At 44.1% G+C, this 16,515-nt stretch overlaps 1 protein-coding gene across 1 annotated transcript in view; it reads right to left on the bottom strand.

The window, feature by feature from the left end:
• The window catches only part of akna (AT-hook transcription factor), a 201,889-nt gene that overhangs the window by 47,341 nt on the left and 138,033 nt on the right, over positions 1 to 16,515 (bottom strand). Inside the window, exons 11-13 of the mRNA XM_078226612.1 lie at positions 14,313 to 14,464; positions 13,887 to 14,060; positions 12,729 to 12,987 (exon numbers count right to left, since the gene is read on the bottom strand). Of these exons, the coding sequence (XP_078082738.1) occupies positions 12,729 to 12,987; positions 13,887 to 14,060; positions 14,313 to 14,464 (585 nt within the window). The remainder of the gene's footprint in view (positions 1 to 12,728; positions 12,988 to 13,886; positions 14,061 to 14,312; positions 14,465 to 16,515) is intronic.

Here is a 16,515-nt window from a genome sequence, read left to right as displayed (position 1 = left end):
ATTTGCCTTCTTTATTACCTGCTGCACCTGCATATCAAACTTTCTGTGAATCGTACAGGAGGCCACCCAGATCCCTCTGCACTGAAGCATTTTGAAGTTTCTCTCTATTGAGATAAAAAGTTGCCTTTTCATTCCTTCGATGAAAATGGATAACCTCACATTTATCCATGTTAAATCTGCCAAATTCTGGTCCACTCACCTAACCAATCATTTGTAAATTTCTTATTTCTTCATTGTCATTTACTTTCTCACCTATGTTAGTGTCACCTGCAAATTTGGCCATGTGCGTTCAATCCCTGCAGCCAAGTCATTAATATAGACTATAGATAGTTGGCGCTCGAGGACTGAACCTTGTGGTACACCACTGGTTACATTTTGCCAAACAGAAAAAGACCCATTTATCCCCACTCTCTGCTTTCTGTTGGTTAGCTAGTTCTCTATTACTCTCAACCCCATGGGATCTTACCTTGTGAATTAATTTATTAACCTTTTGTGTGGCACCTTATCAAATGCCTTCTGGAAGTCCAGATACATTACATCGACAGGACCCCCATTATCCACTTTGCTCGTTACATCTTTGAAGAACTCAAGCAAACACGATTTATCCTTCATAAAACCATGCTGACTCGGATGGATTGCAATCTGACTTTCCAAATGTCCCATTACTACTTCCTCAATAATGGAGTCCAACAATTTCCCAATGACAGATGCTAAACTAACCAGTCTATAGTTTCCTACTTTCCACCTTTCTCACTTTTTGAACAGGCGTGTTAGATTAGCCTTTTTCCAATCCACTGGAACTTTTCCAGAATCCAGGGAATGTCGGAAGATTATGACCAATGCCCCCACTATCTCTGCTGCCTCTTCTTTTATGACCCACGGATGTTGGCCATAAGGCCATGGGGATTTGTCTGCCTTTATATCCCAATAGTTTGCTCAATGCTTTTTCCCTAGTGATGGGGATTGTTTTAAGTTTTTCCTTTTCAGTCGCCTCTACATTACCTGTCAATATCGGGGTTGTTCTAATATCCTCCGCAGTGAAAGCCAAGGCAAAATACTGATTTAGTGTCTCTGTCATTCCTGTGTTATTAGCTGCTGCAGTCTTAGAGCCTACTCAAGATATGGAGCACGGTAGAACGCACTGAGCCTTCAGTGTGAATGTGAAGGAACAGCGGCCATTACAACAGCTTAATGAGCTCTCTCAGACTGTGGGAGGACAGTGACCCAAGCCAATGGAGTCAAATCCAAGAATTGGCCATAAGCTTCTCACATTTTCTTTACGTGTGACGCAGTAATGTCAGGACAGTAATCTGAAAAACTAAATAAAAAGAGAAAGTGCTGGATAAACTCAGCAGGTCCGGCAGCATCAGTGGAGAGAGAAACCGGATTAACATTTCGAGTCCATATAACCCAAAAAGGGATTGCGCCACCTTTAAATATTATTGCTGTTCCGACACAAACCACAGGGGAGCATTAGCTCCCCTGTCTCACCCTCTAAGGGACCAACATTGACTTTAGCTACTCTCTTCCTTTTTATGTACTTATAGAATCTTTTGCAATCCTTTTTATATTTTGCACTGGATTTTTTTCATTATTTACCTTTGCTATCTTTATTACTTTTTTCAATAACCCTTTTAAAAAGTTTTCCAATCCTCTAGCCTGCCACTGTCCTTTGCAATACGGTATGCCTTCATTTTTGCCTTTACATTACCTTAAATCTCCCCCTCAAATTTTACCCCCTTACAATCTTTCTTCCTTTCTGGAATATATTTTAGTTGGGGAAGATTTGAATATTCCCTTAAATGACTGCCACCGTCATCAACTGTCCTACCTTTTAGTCTTTCTGCTCAGTCCACTAAGGCCAAATCTTTTTCTCACGACTATATAATTACCTTGGTTTTAACACCAAAATACTAGTGTGGGACTCCCCTCAAACTGAATTTGAAATTCAAGCATGCAATGATCACTCTTTCCTAGAGGATCCTTTGCTACAAAATCATTAATTGATCCCACCTCATTACTCAATACTAAATCCCAAATGGCTTCATCCCTCTTCTGACCCTATCAAAGTAACTCCCTGTTCATTTCCATGGCAACCTTGCTCTCTGTTTTGCCATGAAAATGAATAGAAAGTTAAAAAAAATCATGGGACATGGGTGTCGCTGGCTAGCCAGCATTTATTGCCCATCCTTAGTCGCCTAAGCACAGTTGAAAGTCAACTGCATTGCTGTGGTTCTGGAGTCACATACAGGCCAGACTAGGTAAGGATGTGAGATTTCCTTCCCCAAAGGACATTAGTGAACCAAGTTGGGTTTTTCTTGACAATGGTTTCATGGTCATCAGGAGATTCTCAATTCCAGATTTTTTTTATTGAATTCAAATTCCACCATCTGCCATGGCAGGATTCGAACACAGGTCCCCAGAACATTAATCCAGAAACATGAGATTCTGTATTAATAATCTAGCGATAATACCACTAGGCCATCACCTCCCCTTACATTGATAGGATTAGAAGCGGGATGAAGCTATATCACAGGGCCAGAACTGAAGAATACGTTAGCGCTGTAAAACCATCCTGAGGGGCTTTTGTACAGATCAGGGGACTTGACAAACAAAGCCTCATCTTTGGAAGTGTCTGAATTCTGGCGGGTGTCTGAGGTAAATTCTCACTTACCAGTTTCCAACCTGCATTCCGACCACTGGAATCATTCGTCTGGGTTGGATCATTCTGATTTTTTTTTTACAAAAGGGATTGAGTCACCTTTAAATATTGTTGCTGTCCCGACTTAAGCCACAACAACTGTGATGAACCAACTTAAGGTAATTACAAGAGAGAGAGCGCTCATTAAGCTGCTGTGATGGCCGTTGTTCCTTCACATTCACACTGAAGGCTCAGTGCGCTCTACCATGCTCCACATTTTTAGTAAGACTCTAAGACTGCAGCAGGTGTGAGGTTGTCAAGATGAATTACTGCTGGTAACACATAATGGAATCAGAGGACTGAGGCTGCAGCCCTGCAGCGCGTCTGCTGCCACCTGGTGTGACTCCCTGAAATTACAGCAATTCTCGGCAAATGGGGAACTGCTGGCGATCTGGGATTGTTGTGGGTAAGATTAATATTAACATGCTGAATGAAGGAGCTGACCAATTATGAGTCTTGGGACTGTTCCATCCTTTGACATAATGTTACTTACAAACCTTTGAATGAATCGAGGACATCAATGCCTCTTGAAACATAAATCCTTTGACTGAAAGAACCTATTTGAAATCGTCCACTGTACTATTTAGATGGTCATGTTTTTGAATCAAACAAAATGCCTTGTAATGTTAGTCTAAGCCTATTACTATTTAGCTTGAATTTCTAAAATGTTTTATGGCGGGTTTATATTTCTGGCTCTCTGGCATTTGGCTTTCGAGATATCGAGAGACGACGTACACGTTCCATTATTTAGGTAACAGCAGGAGATAGTTAAATTCAAACATTTCCCTCTTCAGTTAATAGCTGGTCAGTGTTTCTTTTTAAAGCATATCTAATTTACAATGAGAGAAATTTATTGCAGATGATTAAAGTTTGCTTTGTGACTGTATCCCTCCACTTCCTCATGAAGATATCACTTTTAATGTAATAACACTTTGTTATACACTCATATCATTCTTCTCGATACAACTACTTTATCTCTACATCTTGCTGTTGTAATTCCGCCAAATTTCCTGAAATAAGGATATCCAACTCATCCTCCACCTGTTCTTGTTCTCAACCATCTGGTCAAATATTGTTTCTGATAACTGAACTTCAACCTCCTTATCTTTACTCTTTGATTTTTCCTCCTGTCTCAACCTGTGGCTTTGTGACTTTGTTACCACACGGTCAGGAAATATCCCAGGATATGCTTCCTGCAACGCCTCAGTTGTTTGATTTTCCACTGGCCATTCAACCACAGTAGGCATCACTTCCACCTGTGATCCAGCGATATCGTTACCCAGGATAAACTGTATTCTTGAAAAAGGTAATTTCTCTATTATTCCTACCACCACATCACCTAATTTCACCACATTCTCCAAGCTTACCTTACATAATGGAACATAAATCTTTACGCAATTAATGTCACATATTTCCACCTTTTCTGGCAATACTCCTTCCAAACTACATATCCCTTCATCTCTCACCATTAAAGATTGATTTGCTCCCATATCCCTTAAATTCCTAATTTCTTTACCTACTCCTCCTGGTGTACATTTGTAAACCTTATCCATGCAAGTAAATTCTTCAAAGAGATCTGGCATGGGTTTATCAACCAACCTGTGACAGGTTGTACGTCTGTTTACACCTCTTTAGCTTCAACCATGGTTTTCTTTACCACTTTAACAAACCCTACTAGCTTGTCCTGTTCAACCATGTCTGCCTTACCAGTGTTTTTCTTAAAACTGCGACTTTGTGTGCCCAAGTTTATCACAATGAAAGCATCTGAGGCTTTTTATTTCTCTTCCACCTTCAATTTTTTCCATTTTAACCTGAGCTAAACTATCGTTACAATCTCCAACAAGATCCCCTTTGCCCTTAACACCTGAGGATTTCTCTTTTCCCCAGTTTCCATCCCTCACAGACTGAAGTTAATGTTGAAACTCAAACCTTGATTTATGAACTATCTCATAATCATCTGCCATTTCTGCTGCTAATCTCGCAGTTTTAACCCTCTGCTCTTCCACAGGAGTTCTCACTACTTCAGGAAGTGAATTTTTAAACATCTCTAAAATAACCATTTCTCTAAGAGCTTCATGTGTGTGGTCTATTTTCAATTCCCTTATTCACCCGTCAAAGTTACTTTCTTTGTTTCTTTCAAATTCTATGCGCGTTTGATCAGGTTCCTTCCTTAGATTTCTAAACCGTTGTCTGTGGGCTTCCAGCACTAGTTCATATGCAATTAAGGTGGCTTTTTCATCTCATCATAATCCCTAGATACCTCCTCTGATCGTGATGCAAACACCTTACTAGCTCTACCTGCCGACTTTGTTTGAATCAACACCCACATGATCTGTGGTCATTTTACTTCTTCAGCTACTTTCTCAAATGAAATGATAAAGGCTTCTGCATCCTTCTCGTCAAATCTTGCTGGCACTTGAACATACTTAAACAGATCCCCACTAGGCCTTTGACTATGATGGGTTGGTTCTTCCTCACTGTCCACATCACTACTCTCAACTTTTATCTTTGCCTCTGCCAGCTTTTCAGTTCCAAAACTCTCTCCTTTTCTTTTCTCCTCTATCTTTTTCTGCTACGATTGCTACTCTTTCTCTTTCCTTTTCCCTTGTCATTACCTTTAATTCAAGCTGCTTAATTTACTTTTCTTGTTGCATTTGTAATTGAATTTGAGCCATTTCCACGAATCAGACTGTGTTTCTGGCAAATTTAGATGCTGGGCTGTCACTGAAATGATCTCCACCTTCCTCAATCCTTCAGGTACAATCAACTGCAGCTTGTTGACGGTATGGTGGCACAGTAGTTAGCACTGCATCCTCAAAGCGCTAGGGACCTGTGTTCAAATCCTGGCTTGGGTCACTGTCTGTGTGGAGTTTGCACGTTCTTCCCATGTCTGCGTGGGTTTCCTCCGGGTGCTCCGGTTTCCTCTCCAGGCTGAAAGATGTGCTGGTTAGGTGTATTGGCCATGCTAAATTCTCCCTCAGTGTACCCGAACAGGTGCCAGAGTGTGGCAACTCGGGGATTTTCACAGTGACTTCATTGCAGTGTTAATGTAAGCCTACTTGTGACACTAATAATTAAAAAAAACCTTGTTTGCCAATTCCAAAAGCTTTGTTTTAACCACCTTTTGTAACCCACTCCAAGTGACTTCTTCCACATGCAAGAAAACTTTAGCTGCTGAAAAGGTACTCCCTACTTACGCTAACTGAATGCAACACCTGAAAAGCAAATGCCATTATTCAACACCCACTGTCTTTGAGTTCAACAATCCTAAACCAAACAAGGAATTATTGCTTTTAATCCTGCAAGGGCCTCCAAATTTTATTAGAATACCTGAGCAGAAACCCCAAAGTATGTTATGAAGCCCAACTAGACCTCTATAGTTTTTTTTTATTTTTGGCATTAATGTGAGAATAGGGTGTGATTCTATTGACCCAATAGGAAGCTTTTATCAAAACTAACTTTATTTAACAATACCATTTAACTATAACAAATGACTTAGCTTAACTTTTATCAATTGAAATACTTAAACATGACAACATACAATTCTTAACTGCTAACCTATCTCTATTTGTTCCAATTTAAGCAATATTCCTCTTATTAAACTTAAACTCCTCTTCAAAATCAGTTAGCAAACTCCCAGGCTTACGTCTTGGTACTGGTTAACATTCTTAGTGCTTTTTGAACAGCTCTAGGGAGAGAGAGGGAGAGACAGAGGGGCCGATTTTACCAAATCGGGACTAAGTGCCGGGTCCGGTCGTCAAACGGATCCGTGCCCGGCAGCCGCGCTCCAGCGCGCCCATACGCCTTTTTTCGGTGCCGGTCTATTGGGCGGGGCTTAGCGCTGTTGGAGCGGCCGGGCGCGAAAGGCAAAGCAGCACAAACAGCAGAGAGGATGAAAGGAATTCCCTTTGGAGGATAATGTCCAAATCACAGGAACTAAAAACCTGACAGTCCAAAATCTGGGATAATATTCCATCACATTTCCACTCCATCTGACGAAGGAGCAGCGCTCCGAAAGCTTATGGTATTTGCTACCAAATAAACCTGTTGGACTTTAACCTGGTGTTGTGAGACTTCTTATAATATTACAGGACAGGGATGGGGGGATATACATTTTGAAATATTATCCCAGATTTTGGGCTGTCAGGTTTTTAGTTCCTGTGATTTGGACATTATCCTCCAGAGGGAATTCCTTTCATCCTCTCTGCTGTCTGTGCTTGCTTTGCCTTTCTCTGGGGGGGGGGGGGGGGGATGGAAAAGGGGAGTGACGTGTCTGCCCCTGGGGGGGGAGGGGGGACGGAGAAGGAGAGTGACGTGTCTGTCCCTGGGGGGGGAGGGGGGGGGGGGTGGATCCCTCCTCCGACCCCTCCTCCGGTGGGGAGGAGGGATCGGCCGCAGACTGGCAGCGCCGCCCCCCCCGCCCCCCAGGGAAAGGCAGAGCAAGGCCAGGAACGTGCAGGAGGCTGTCGACGGACTGCAGATCGGAAGGATGGTGGAGGGAGACCAGCAATCAAGCTAGGTTGGGGGTGTGCCTCCCAGGGGGGTCCGATCCCGGGGGTGGGGGGTGGGCTGCCGGGGTGGTTCGAAGGGGGGGGGGGGGGGGGTGTCCGTGAAGGATGGTCGGGGGGGGATTGGCTTCGGCAGTTCCCCTGCTGAATTGGAGTCCCATTCGGACTTTTATTTAGCAGGTCGTTTAATGCGCGGATGCGAAATGGGCCGCAACCTGGTAAAGTCGGATTTGTCAGTAAAGTTGGCCGCGAGCTTCATTAAGTTGATTTAAATGCATGCAAATGCATTTAAATCATCGCGCCGGCCGATTCGGGCGCGCACCAGACCCGCGCCCGGATTGGGGCTCGGTAAAGATGCGATCTGCCATGAGTCAGGTGCAGATCGCGTTTTAGGCCCGACGCCCAACTTTACCGCGGGCGCGAAAATTTGGTAAAATCGGGCCCAGAGAGACACAGTGACACCTCTTGCTTCTTTCAGAACCAAGCAGAAACTGCCTGCTTTTCTCTGCAAGCTTAGCTCCTGCCATTAGCACATGACTCTGTCTCTTGTCAACCAACTTAACAAAAACTACTCTGAAATCCCAGGAGTAAAAACCAAAAATAAACAAAAATGTTTTAACTCAGATTAAAACAAACAGCCCATTTGCTAAGATTAATTATCAAGCAGCATTCTCAGCATGTGAGCTGCCTAGTGCAGACAGATCAGCACCGTGTAAACAGAACTGAATTTTAAACATACCCCTCACAAGAAACATGATGCATGTACATTTCTTAAAGGCACACATGTGGAAAAAAACGCAATACTTAGGATCCAAGGAGCTTGTGCCAACAAACCAGAAACCACATCAAACACCTTATTTGTTATCACAACCTCTTAAAACTCTCAAATGAATGTGAGAGTTTTATTGTGCCCATTAGAACTGAAAATTCAGCCAAGCATTCATAATTGTCACAGCTGTCAAAATATAAGTGTACCCTCCGAGATGGAAAAAACAGGAGGTGTTCATGTCAAAATTTCAAAGCAGAATGCCTATAAAGCAATGGATGGGAACAAACGATGAGATTTTTTTTCAAGTATCAACGATAGATTTATTTTAATCAGCCAGAAACTGTCACTCCAATTCAATTACAATTCAAAGGATGACAGAACAGACTGATAGGATATTACATTTTCACTGCGTGGAAAAGTACTGTAATGCATGTGAACAAGTACACAATGCTGGTCAAGGCAAGGGTCAACTTATCTTTGCAGGACAGATCTCTTAGAATCTAAAACTTAGGTGATGGATTAAAAACACAATTACATTACAATACAGCACCCAATTGTGAGCTTTAATGGACTGAAAACATTTTACACTTACCTCTCAGAGTGTCCCCCACTTCATTTTCTTCACCAACTCCAGAAACCGGCGTATTTTTAATGGGCTTCCAAAGTCCCAACAGGTGAAGATCCAAGTTTGAAAAGGGGAACTCAACCTCAGCAGATGCAATTACATGTTTCACAAAGTAGGCTTTCCCGGACAACAAAACAGCCTGGGGAATACGGCGTGAGGTCGGGAAATGTGGAGGAAAACCAGATTTCTTCTGAAAAAATGTCAAATTCTGGGCATTCACACAGCAAAACATGCCTCCGCACCCAGATGGAAATTCGACCCACACTGTCTTTTTTTATATAAATTCATGGGAAGTGGGCATCGCTGGCTGGGCCAGCATCTATTGACCATTCTTAATTACCCTTGAGAGGGCAGTTAAGAGTCAACAACATTGCTGTGGCTCTGGAGTCACATGTAGGCCAGACCAGGTAAGGATGGCAGATTTCCTTTCCTGAAGGACGTTAGTCAACCAGATGGGTTTTTACAACAATCGACAATGGTTTCCTGGTCATCAGTAGACTTTTTAATTCCAGATTTTTCATGGAATTCAAATTCCACCATCTGCACTGGTGGGATTCGAACCTGGATCCCAAGAGCACTAATCTGGGTCTCGGGATTGCTTGTCTAGTGACAATACCATTATGCTACCGCCTCCCCAAACTCGTTCTAGAGTTTCACACACACGTATATAAGCGTGCACTTGGAATTCTGCTCACTGCCCTCCGATATTTAATATCTAATTCAATGCTATGAAAGCCTTAGTGGGATAGTTAGATCCTTTCTCGTGTTAGATTATTTCACATGAAGCTTTAAGAGTGTTCAGTTGATATCCATGAAGCTTGAGCAATTGGCTATACGCTCACATTGGAACAGGAACTTTGAATGGCTCCCAGCTCCATACTGGGAAATTGCAGGTATATTGTCCTTTTAATCAGTGACATGATAACTGCGTCACATCAACGTTGGATGTGTTGCATAAATATTCCCCAAACATTTGATTAATTTGACAATTTTCTGTTTCGGGAGGTCTGTAAAATGGCCACTGGAGGGCACCATATAAATGGATGGTAAAATCTAAAGTTGTTAAGCAACCCAGACATTGTCCTTTACTGAAACTGAATAAGCAACAAATGTCACCCGTCATTTCGATCCTGTCTCTGATCCCGGTCCATGTATAAAAGATAGGTATTTATTGAAGTTTCGTTTGAGGTTTTCAAAGCATATCTTGAGTGATCTGCATTTTCTACTCAACATCCATGCACGCTGTCAGTTCCCTAGGTTCTGAGGAACCTCTATGCTCTCTTCTCCTGCGCTATTTTATCTTGAAGCAGTGTGCATGAAACCTAAACACACTCGGGAAGCAGCTGCTGCTTCCTTATGGGCCAAGAGGCGGTTGACACTGCTGCCTTACAACGCCAGGCATCCGAGTTCGCTTCCAGCCTCGGATCACTATCAGTGAGGAGTCTGCGCAATCTCCCCGTGTCTGCGTGGGTTTCCTCCGGGTGCTCCGGTTTCCTCCCACAGTCCAAAGATGCGCAGGTTAGATGGATTAGACTTGTTAAATTGTCCCTTAGTGTCCCAAGATGTATAGGTTAGGGGGATTAGTGGGGTAAATATGTGGGGTTACTGGGATAAGACCATAAGACCATAAGACATAGGAGCGGAAGTAAGGCCATTCGGCCCATCGAGTCCACTCCACCATTCAATCATGGTTGATTTCAACTCCATTTACCCGCTCTCTCCCCATAGCCCTTAATTCCTCGAGAAATCAAGAATTTATCAATTTCTGTCTTGAAGACGCTCAACGTCTCGGCCTCCACAGCCCTCTGTGGCAATGAATTCCACAGACCCACCACTCTCTGGCTGAAGAAATTTCTCCTCATCTCTGTTCTAAAGTGACTCCCTTTTATTCTAAGGCTGTGCCCCCGCGTCCTAGTCTCCCCTGTTAATGGAAACAACTTCCCTACGTCCATCCTATCTAAGCCGTTCATTATCTTGTAAGTTTCTATCAGATCTCCCCTCAACCTCCTAAACTCCAATGAATATAATCCCACGATCCTCAGACGTTCATCGTATGTCAGGCCTACCATTCCTGGGATCATCCGTGTGAATCTCCGCTGGACCCGCTCCAGTGCCAGTATGTCCTTCCTGAGGTGTGGGGCCCAAAATTGCTCACAGTACTCCAAATGGGGCCTAACCAGTGCTTTATAAAGCCTCAGAAGTACATCCCTGCTTTTGTATTCCAAGCCTCTTGAGATAAATGACAACATTACATTTGCTTTCTTAATTACGGACTCAACCTGCAAGTTTACCTTTAGAGAATCCTGGACTAGGACTCCCAAGTCCCTTTGCACTTTAGCATTATGAATTTTGTCACCGTTTAGAAAATAGTCCATGCCCCTATTCTTTTTTCCAAAGTGTACGACCTCGCACTTGCCCACGTTGAATTTCATCAGCCACTTCTTGGACCACTCTCCTAAACTGTCTAAATCTTTCTGCAGCCTCCCCACCTCCTCAATACTACCTGCCCCTCCACCTATCTTTGTATCATCGGCAAACTTGGCCAGAATGCTCCCAGTCCCGTCATCTAGATCGTTAATATATAAAGAGAACAGCTGTGGCCCCAACACTGAACCCTGCGGGACACCACTTGTCACCGGTTGCCATTCTGAGAAAGAACCTTTTATCCCAACTCTCTGCCTTCTGTCTGACAGCCAATCGTCAATCCATGTTAGTACCTTGCCTCGAATACCATGGGCCCTTATTTTACTCAGCAGTCTCCCGTGAGGCACCTTGTCAAAGGCCTTTTGGAAGTCAAGATAGATAACATCCATTGGCTCTCCTTGGTCTAACCTATTTGTTATCTCTTCAAAGAACTCTAACAGGTTTGTCAGGCACGACCTCCCCTTACTAAATCCATGCTGACTTGTCTTAATCCGACCCTGCACTTCCAAGAATTTAGAAATCTCATCCTTAACGATGGATTCTAGAATTTTGCCAACAACTGAGGTTAGGCTAATTGGCCTATAATTTTCCATCTTTTTTCTTGTTCCCTTCTTGAACAGTGGGGTTACAACAGCGATTTTCCAATCCTCTGGGACTTTCCCTGACTCCAGTGACTTTTGAAAGATCATAACTAACGCCTCCACTATTTCTTCAGCTATCTCCTTTAGAACTCTAGGATGTAGCCCATCTGGGCCCGGAGATTTATCAATTTTCAGACCTTTTAGTTTCTCTAGCACTTTCTCCTTTGTGATGGCAACCATATTCAACTCTGCCCCCTGACTTTCCTGAATTGTTGGGATATTACTCATGTCTTCTACTGTGAAGACTGACGCAAAGTACTTATTAAGTTCCTCAGCTATTTCCTTGTCTCCCATCACTAGATTACCAGCAGTGATAGGGCAGAGCGGTGGGCCTGGGTAAGATGCTCTGTCGGAGAGTAAAATCATAGAATCCCTGCAGTGCAGAAGGAGGCCATTCGGCTCATCGAGCCTGCACCGATCACCATCCCACCCAGGCCCTACTCCCGTAACCCCACATATTTATCCTGCTGATCCCCTGTCACTAGGGTCAATTTAGCATGGCCAATCAACCTAACCTGCAGATTTTTTGGAGTGTGGGAGGAAACCGGAGCACCCGGAGGAATGCCACGCAGGCAGGGGGAGAATGTGCAAACTCCACACAGACAGTGACCTGAGGCCGGAATTGAACCCGGGTCCCTGGCTCTGTGAAGCAACAGTGTTAACCACTGTGCCACCGTGCCGCCCCTGGTGCGATGCGGACTCGATGGGCCAAGTGGCCTCCTACCACACTGTAGGGATCTTATCTATGATAAAATGGCCATTGATATAAAATATTCAGTCCTGTGGGTATCTGAAAAGGATGTTTAGACAGAAACCATTGACAAATGGCCTGCACCCAAATCTGTCTATTTGCTTTCCAGATTTTGGAGTCTTGTTGTATATTTTAGTGTGCTTTTTTGGTTATTTATGCTTTTTTAATCATAGCCAGTAGGTCACATGTTTCATTTCTTCCACTTACAAATGTTCACTGACAGAAAAATTTTACATCAAATCTATATTCCCCTCCCCAAACAGCAAGCCCTCCCACTCACACATCACATTGTTAAATGGGTGCAGTTACCTCTAGAGGGACTGAGGTAGTTTGGTGTAGGGCTTTGCCAGGCACATGTTCAGGAGAAGCAGTTCCGTCCACGCAGGTCAGACTTCTTCGACACGACAGGTCCTTCCTTTCTGTTCGGGAAGTCCTCTTTGAGTTGGGAGAGATAGTGTGCAGTCTGATTTCGGTAACTGCGGGGAACAACTCCTCTCCTTCCAGTATCGGCTCACGACTGCCCTTGAGCGCACAAGGGGGCCCCGTTTCATTTTTTATTGGTTCGTTCCTTTAATAAATGGAGGAAAGGTTACTAACCCTCTGAAGGTTCAGGAAACAAATCGATTAAAGATGCAGGGCATGATTTTAGAAAAAAATTTCAAGTGTTGAATGAGCAACAAAAAGGGAGAGAATGGATGACCTGCAAATCGCAATCTTATGGCACTTAGTGCAAAACAAGTGCCAAGATGCAATTCTTGTCAGCAAGAGGGGGTCGGGGGGGGGGGGCAGAGCTTGCCCAGGAAGCCAACTGATGAGCTCTATGGGCACCATTACGCAGGCTCACCGATCTCCCAGAGATCTCCTGCCAGATCCCCACACTGGACATCAGGATCCACCCTCCACACCGATTGCCTTCTATGCCCGTGTACGAACAGCGGACCCACATCCCCCCTGCCACCGATCGCCCCCTGCTAAACCCGTCATTCATATTTAAATTGGCTTCTGCCCTTTCTGGGTACAATCGGGGGAGGCAAGGAAACGGGTGAATTTCTCGTTTTTCGCCTCTCACTTGGTCTTACTACCTCGCCTCGCCGAAAGTCGGGCAGGACGAGGTCAGAAGATCGCACCCGAAGTGTTCGAGTGTTGTATCAGATTTCAATAAAATGGCTGCTGATAACTGGTGGGCATTAACCCAACGAAAATGAATCTTCCCAGTTTGCTAATGTAATAAGCCCTCGGAGGCAGAAGTCCCTTCACCAAAATCCCTCTATTTACAGGTCTGACAACTGCATACAGAGTGCTTTCAGTTAGCAGTCTACACAAGGAGTCCCAGAGGAACTGACACTCCTGGTTCAGTACAAAGCAAGAGGCTCCCTGATTGGCCTATCAATTTGGCCCTCAATCAGGGAGTTCATATTCGAACAGGTCTGCCTCAATTGCCCAATTAAAGTCATTACAGCAACTCACGGTTCTGGTGTTTCCCTGCCGTCATCTTTAGGAGTCTTTATTCCTCTTTCTTGGATCAGGTCCACCATTTTCATCTCCTGAGCATGTGCAGCTGGGGGTTGCTGAGGAGATTCGGGGTTTTCCCTCATCCTATCAAGGCCGAGTGACAAAGGTAAATCCTTGAAGTTTTTACACCTGGAAAGCAGAAAGGAAACAGTGTGTTTAGGCTCTATACAATTGCAGCAAGTAATCTTTAATCCTGTACTCAAATCACCTTGTGGTGAATGGCAACATGCCGATTGCCTTCCAAATTGCTTGCTGTACCTGCAGCTAGCTTGTAAGTGACTCATGAAGGAGGACACACAGGTCCCTTTGGATATCAGTATGCACATGAACTGGAATGAGATGAATGAAATGATGAGACTAGTTAATTTAAACCACACTCACTGGTCCAAAAGTTGGTCAAAATTTTCATTCAGTTGCATCTTCTTGTGTTTGAGGGTCTCAGGAATGGCATCTCCATCCTCGCTTTCTCCACTCACTGAACTCACCTCCACGTCCACCTTTGCATGCTGGAGTGTTGCACTTGGAACTGTGCTCTTCAGAAAACACAAGAAATGAGTATTAACAGTCTGCAGCTCAGCAAGTTATGTCATTTAGTTGAGATTGGGCAATACAAAATAGCGAAGATGATCCATATCCCACAATGCTTCACAACAAATGGTTTACTTTGAAAGATGTTGGCCGGAATTCTCCCATCCTGCCCGCCACTGGAATTTTAGTGGGCGGGTTGCGGGGAATGTGAAACCCCATTGACAGTCGGGCGGGAATTTCCGGCTCTTAGACCAGCGCGACCGGAGAAATCCGCCCGTAGTGTCTTTCACAGCCAAGGAAAAGCTTCAACTAATTGGGCAGCACAGTGGCACAGTGATTAGCACTGTAGCCTCAAAGTGTCAGGGACCCGGGTTCGATTCCCGGCTTGGGTGACTGTGTGGAGTTTGCATGTTCTCCCCGTGTCTGCGTGGGATTCCTCCGGATGCTCCGGTTTCCTCCCACAGTCCAAAGATGTGCGGGTTAGGTTGATTGGCCATGCTAAATTGCCCCTTAGTGTCCCAAGATGTGTAGGTTAGATGGATTAGCCTGGGGTTACGGGGATAGTGTGGGAGAAAGGGCCTGGGTAAGGTACTCTGGCAGAGAGTCGGTGTAGACAATTGGTCAAATGGCCTCATGCTGCACTGTAGGGATCCTATGATTCTAATTTATGTACAGCAATGTCACACAAACAGCAAGAAGATGAATGACCAGATAAGCTGTGTTGGTAGAGTGGACTGAGGGATAAAGCTGGCTCAATCAATCAGATAATCTTGTCCGAATGGTGCTATGAGATCTTTTCTGTCCAGTTGAAAGGACAATTGGGATCTGGGGTTTAATGTCTAGTAGACTATCAAAGAAAATATTTTGGAACGCAAGTCCTGAGAGGCAGGTATATTGTTCTGGAACAGGCAACACAGTTAATGATGAATGACAGCACAGAGGGGGGCCTGAACATCTTCAAATAGAATAACAATTCATCTCTCTTCAAGACTATACACTTCATTCCTCAATTAAATACTTTGTTTCACCTGATATCGTCTAAGAGTCAACAGTTCCTGAACAATTGAGGATGCTCCAGTATCCGTAAACTTTAGTTGATAGAAAACTGCTGTCCATAACCTATCCTGCACCAAAGGTCCCGCTCGGCCATCACCTATAGGCTGCTCGCCTATAATTTGCTTCTGATCTCACAGAAACTCAGACTGAAACTCTGTACCCTTGCCTCTAGATCCCTCTGTGGCCTTTCTCCTTCTTCACCAAGCCATCTTTGCCATTGCTAAATAGTCCACCAATTCTACGTCTGTGAGAGCTTCCTTTCTTGTGTATTCCTCCCTCCCTGCTTCTGACCGCTAGCCATCTAAATGCCCCATGTTATGTCATTCCCTCTCTAAAATCCTCCTCTTCTTCACCACTGCCCCTCCTTTAAGATCATCTTTAAACTTTATTTAGGGAAGGTGATGGCCTCGTGGTACGAATCCATGCTGTAACCCCTCCACGGCAAATAAATCCTTCCTGAGGTGCAACGCTGAAAATAGTTCTAACAAAATACCTTTATTGTCTTGAATTTGGGGCAGGCCCCGTGGTATTATTGCTAGGCTATTAATCCAGCAACTCAGCTAATGTTCTGGGGACCCGGATTCGAATCGCGCCACAGCAGATGGTGGAATTTGAATTCCATAATAAAAATCTGGAATTAAGAATCTACTGATGACCATGAAACCATTGTCAATTGTCGGAAAAACCCATCTAGTTCACTAATGTCCTTTAAGGAAGGAAATCTGCCGTCCTTACCTGACCTGGCCTACATGTGACTCCAGAGCTACAGCAATGTGGTTGACTCCCAATTGTCCTCTGAAATGGCCTAGCAAGTCACTCAGTTCAAGGGCATCTAGGGATGGGCAATAAATGCTGGCCAGCCAGCGACACCCGTGTCTCACGAATGAATTTTAAAAATCAAACCTTTAGGTACACCTCTTAATATCACCTTCTTTAGCTCAATGATATGCTTTATTCCCTTTCACCTCTGTGAAAAGCTTTGGGTCACTATTCCGTGTTC

The sequence above is a fragment of the Mustelus asterias genome, chromosome 13, assembly GCF_964213995.1.
Source record: "Mustelus asterias chromosome 13, sMusAst1.hap1.1, whole genome shotgun sequence".
In the NCBI taxonomy this organism is placed as follows: domain Eukaryota; kingdom Metazoa; phylum Chordata; class Chondrichthyes; order Carcharhiniformes; family Triakidae; genus Mustelus; species Mustelus asterias.
Note: the sequence above shows the minus strand (reverse complement) of the source record. Positions and strands in the feature narration are given on the sequence as shown.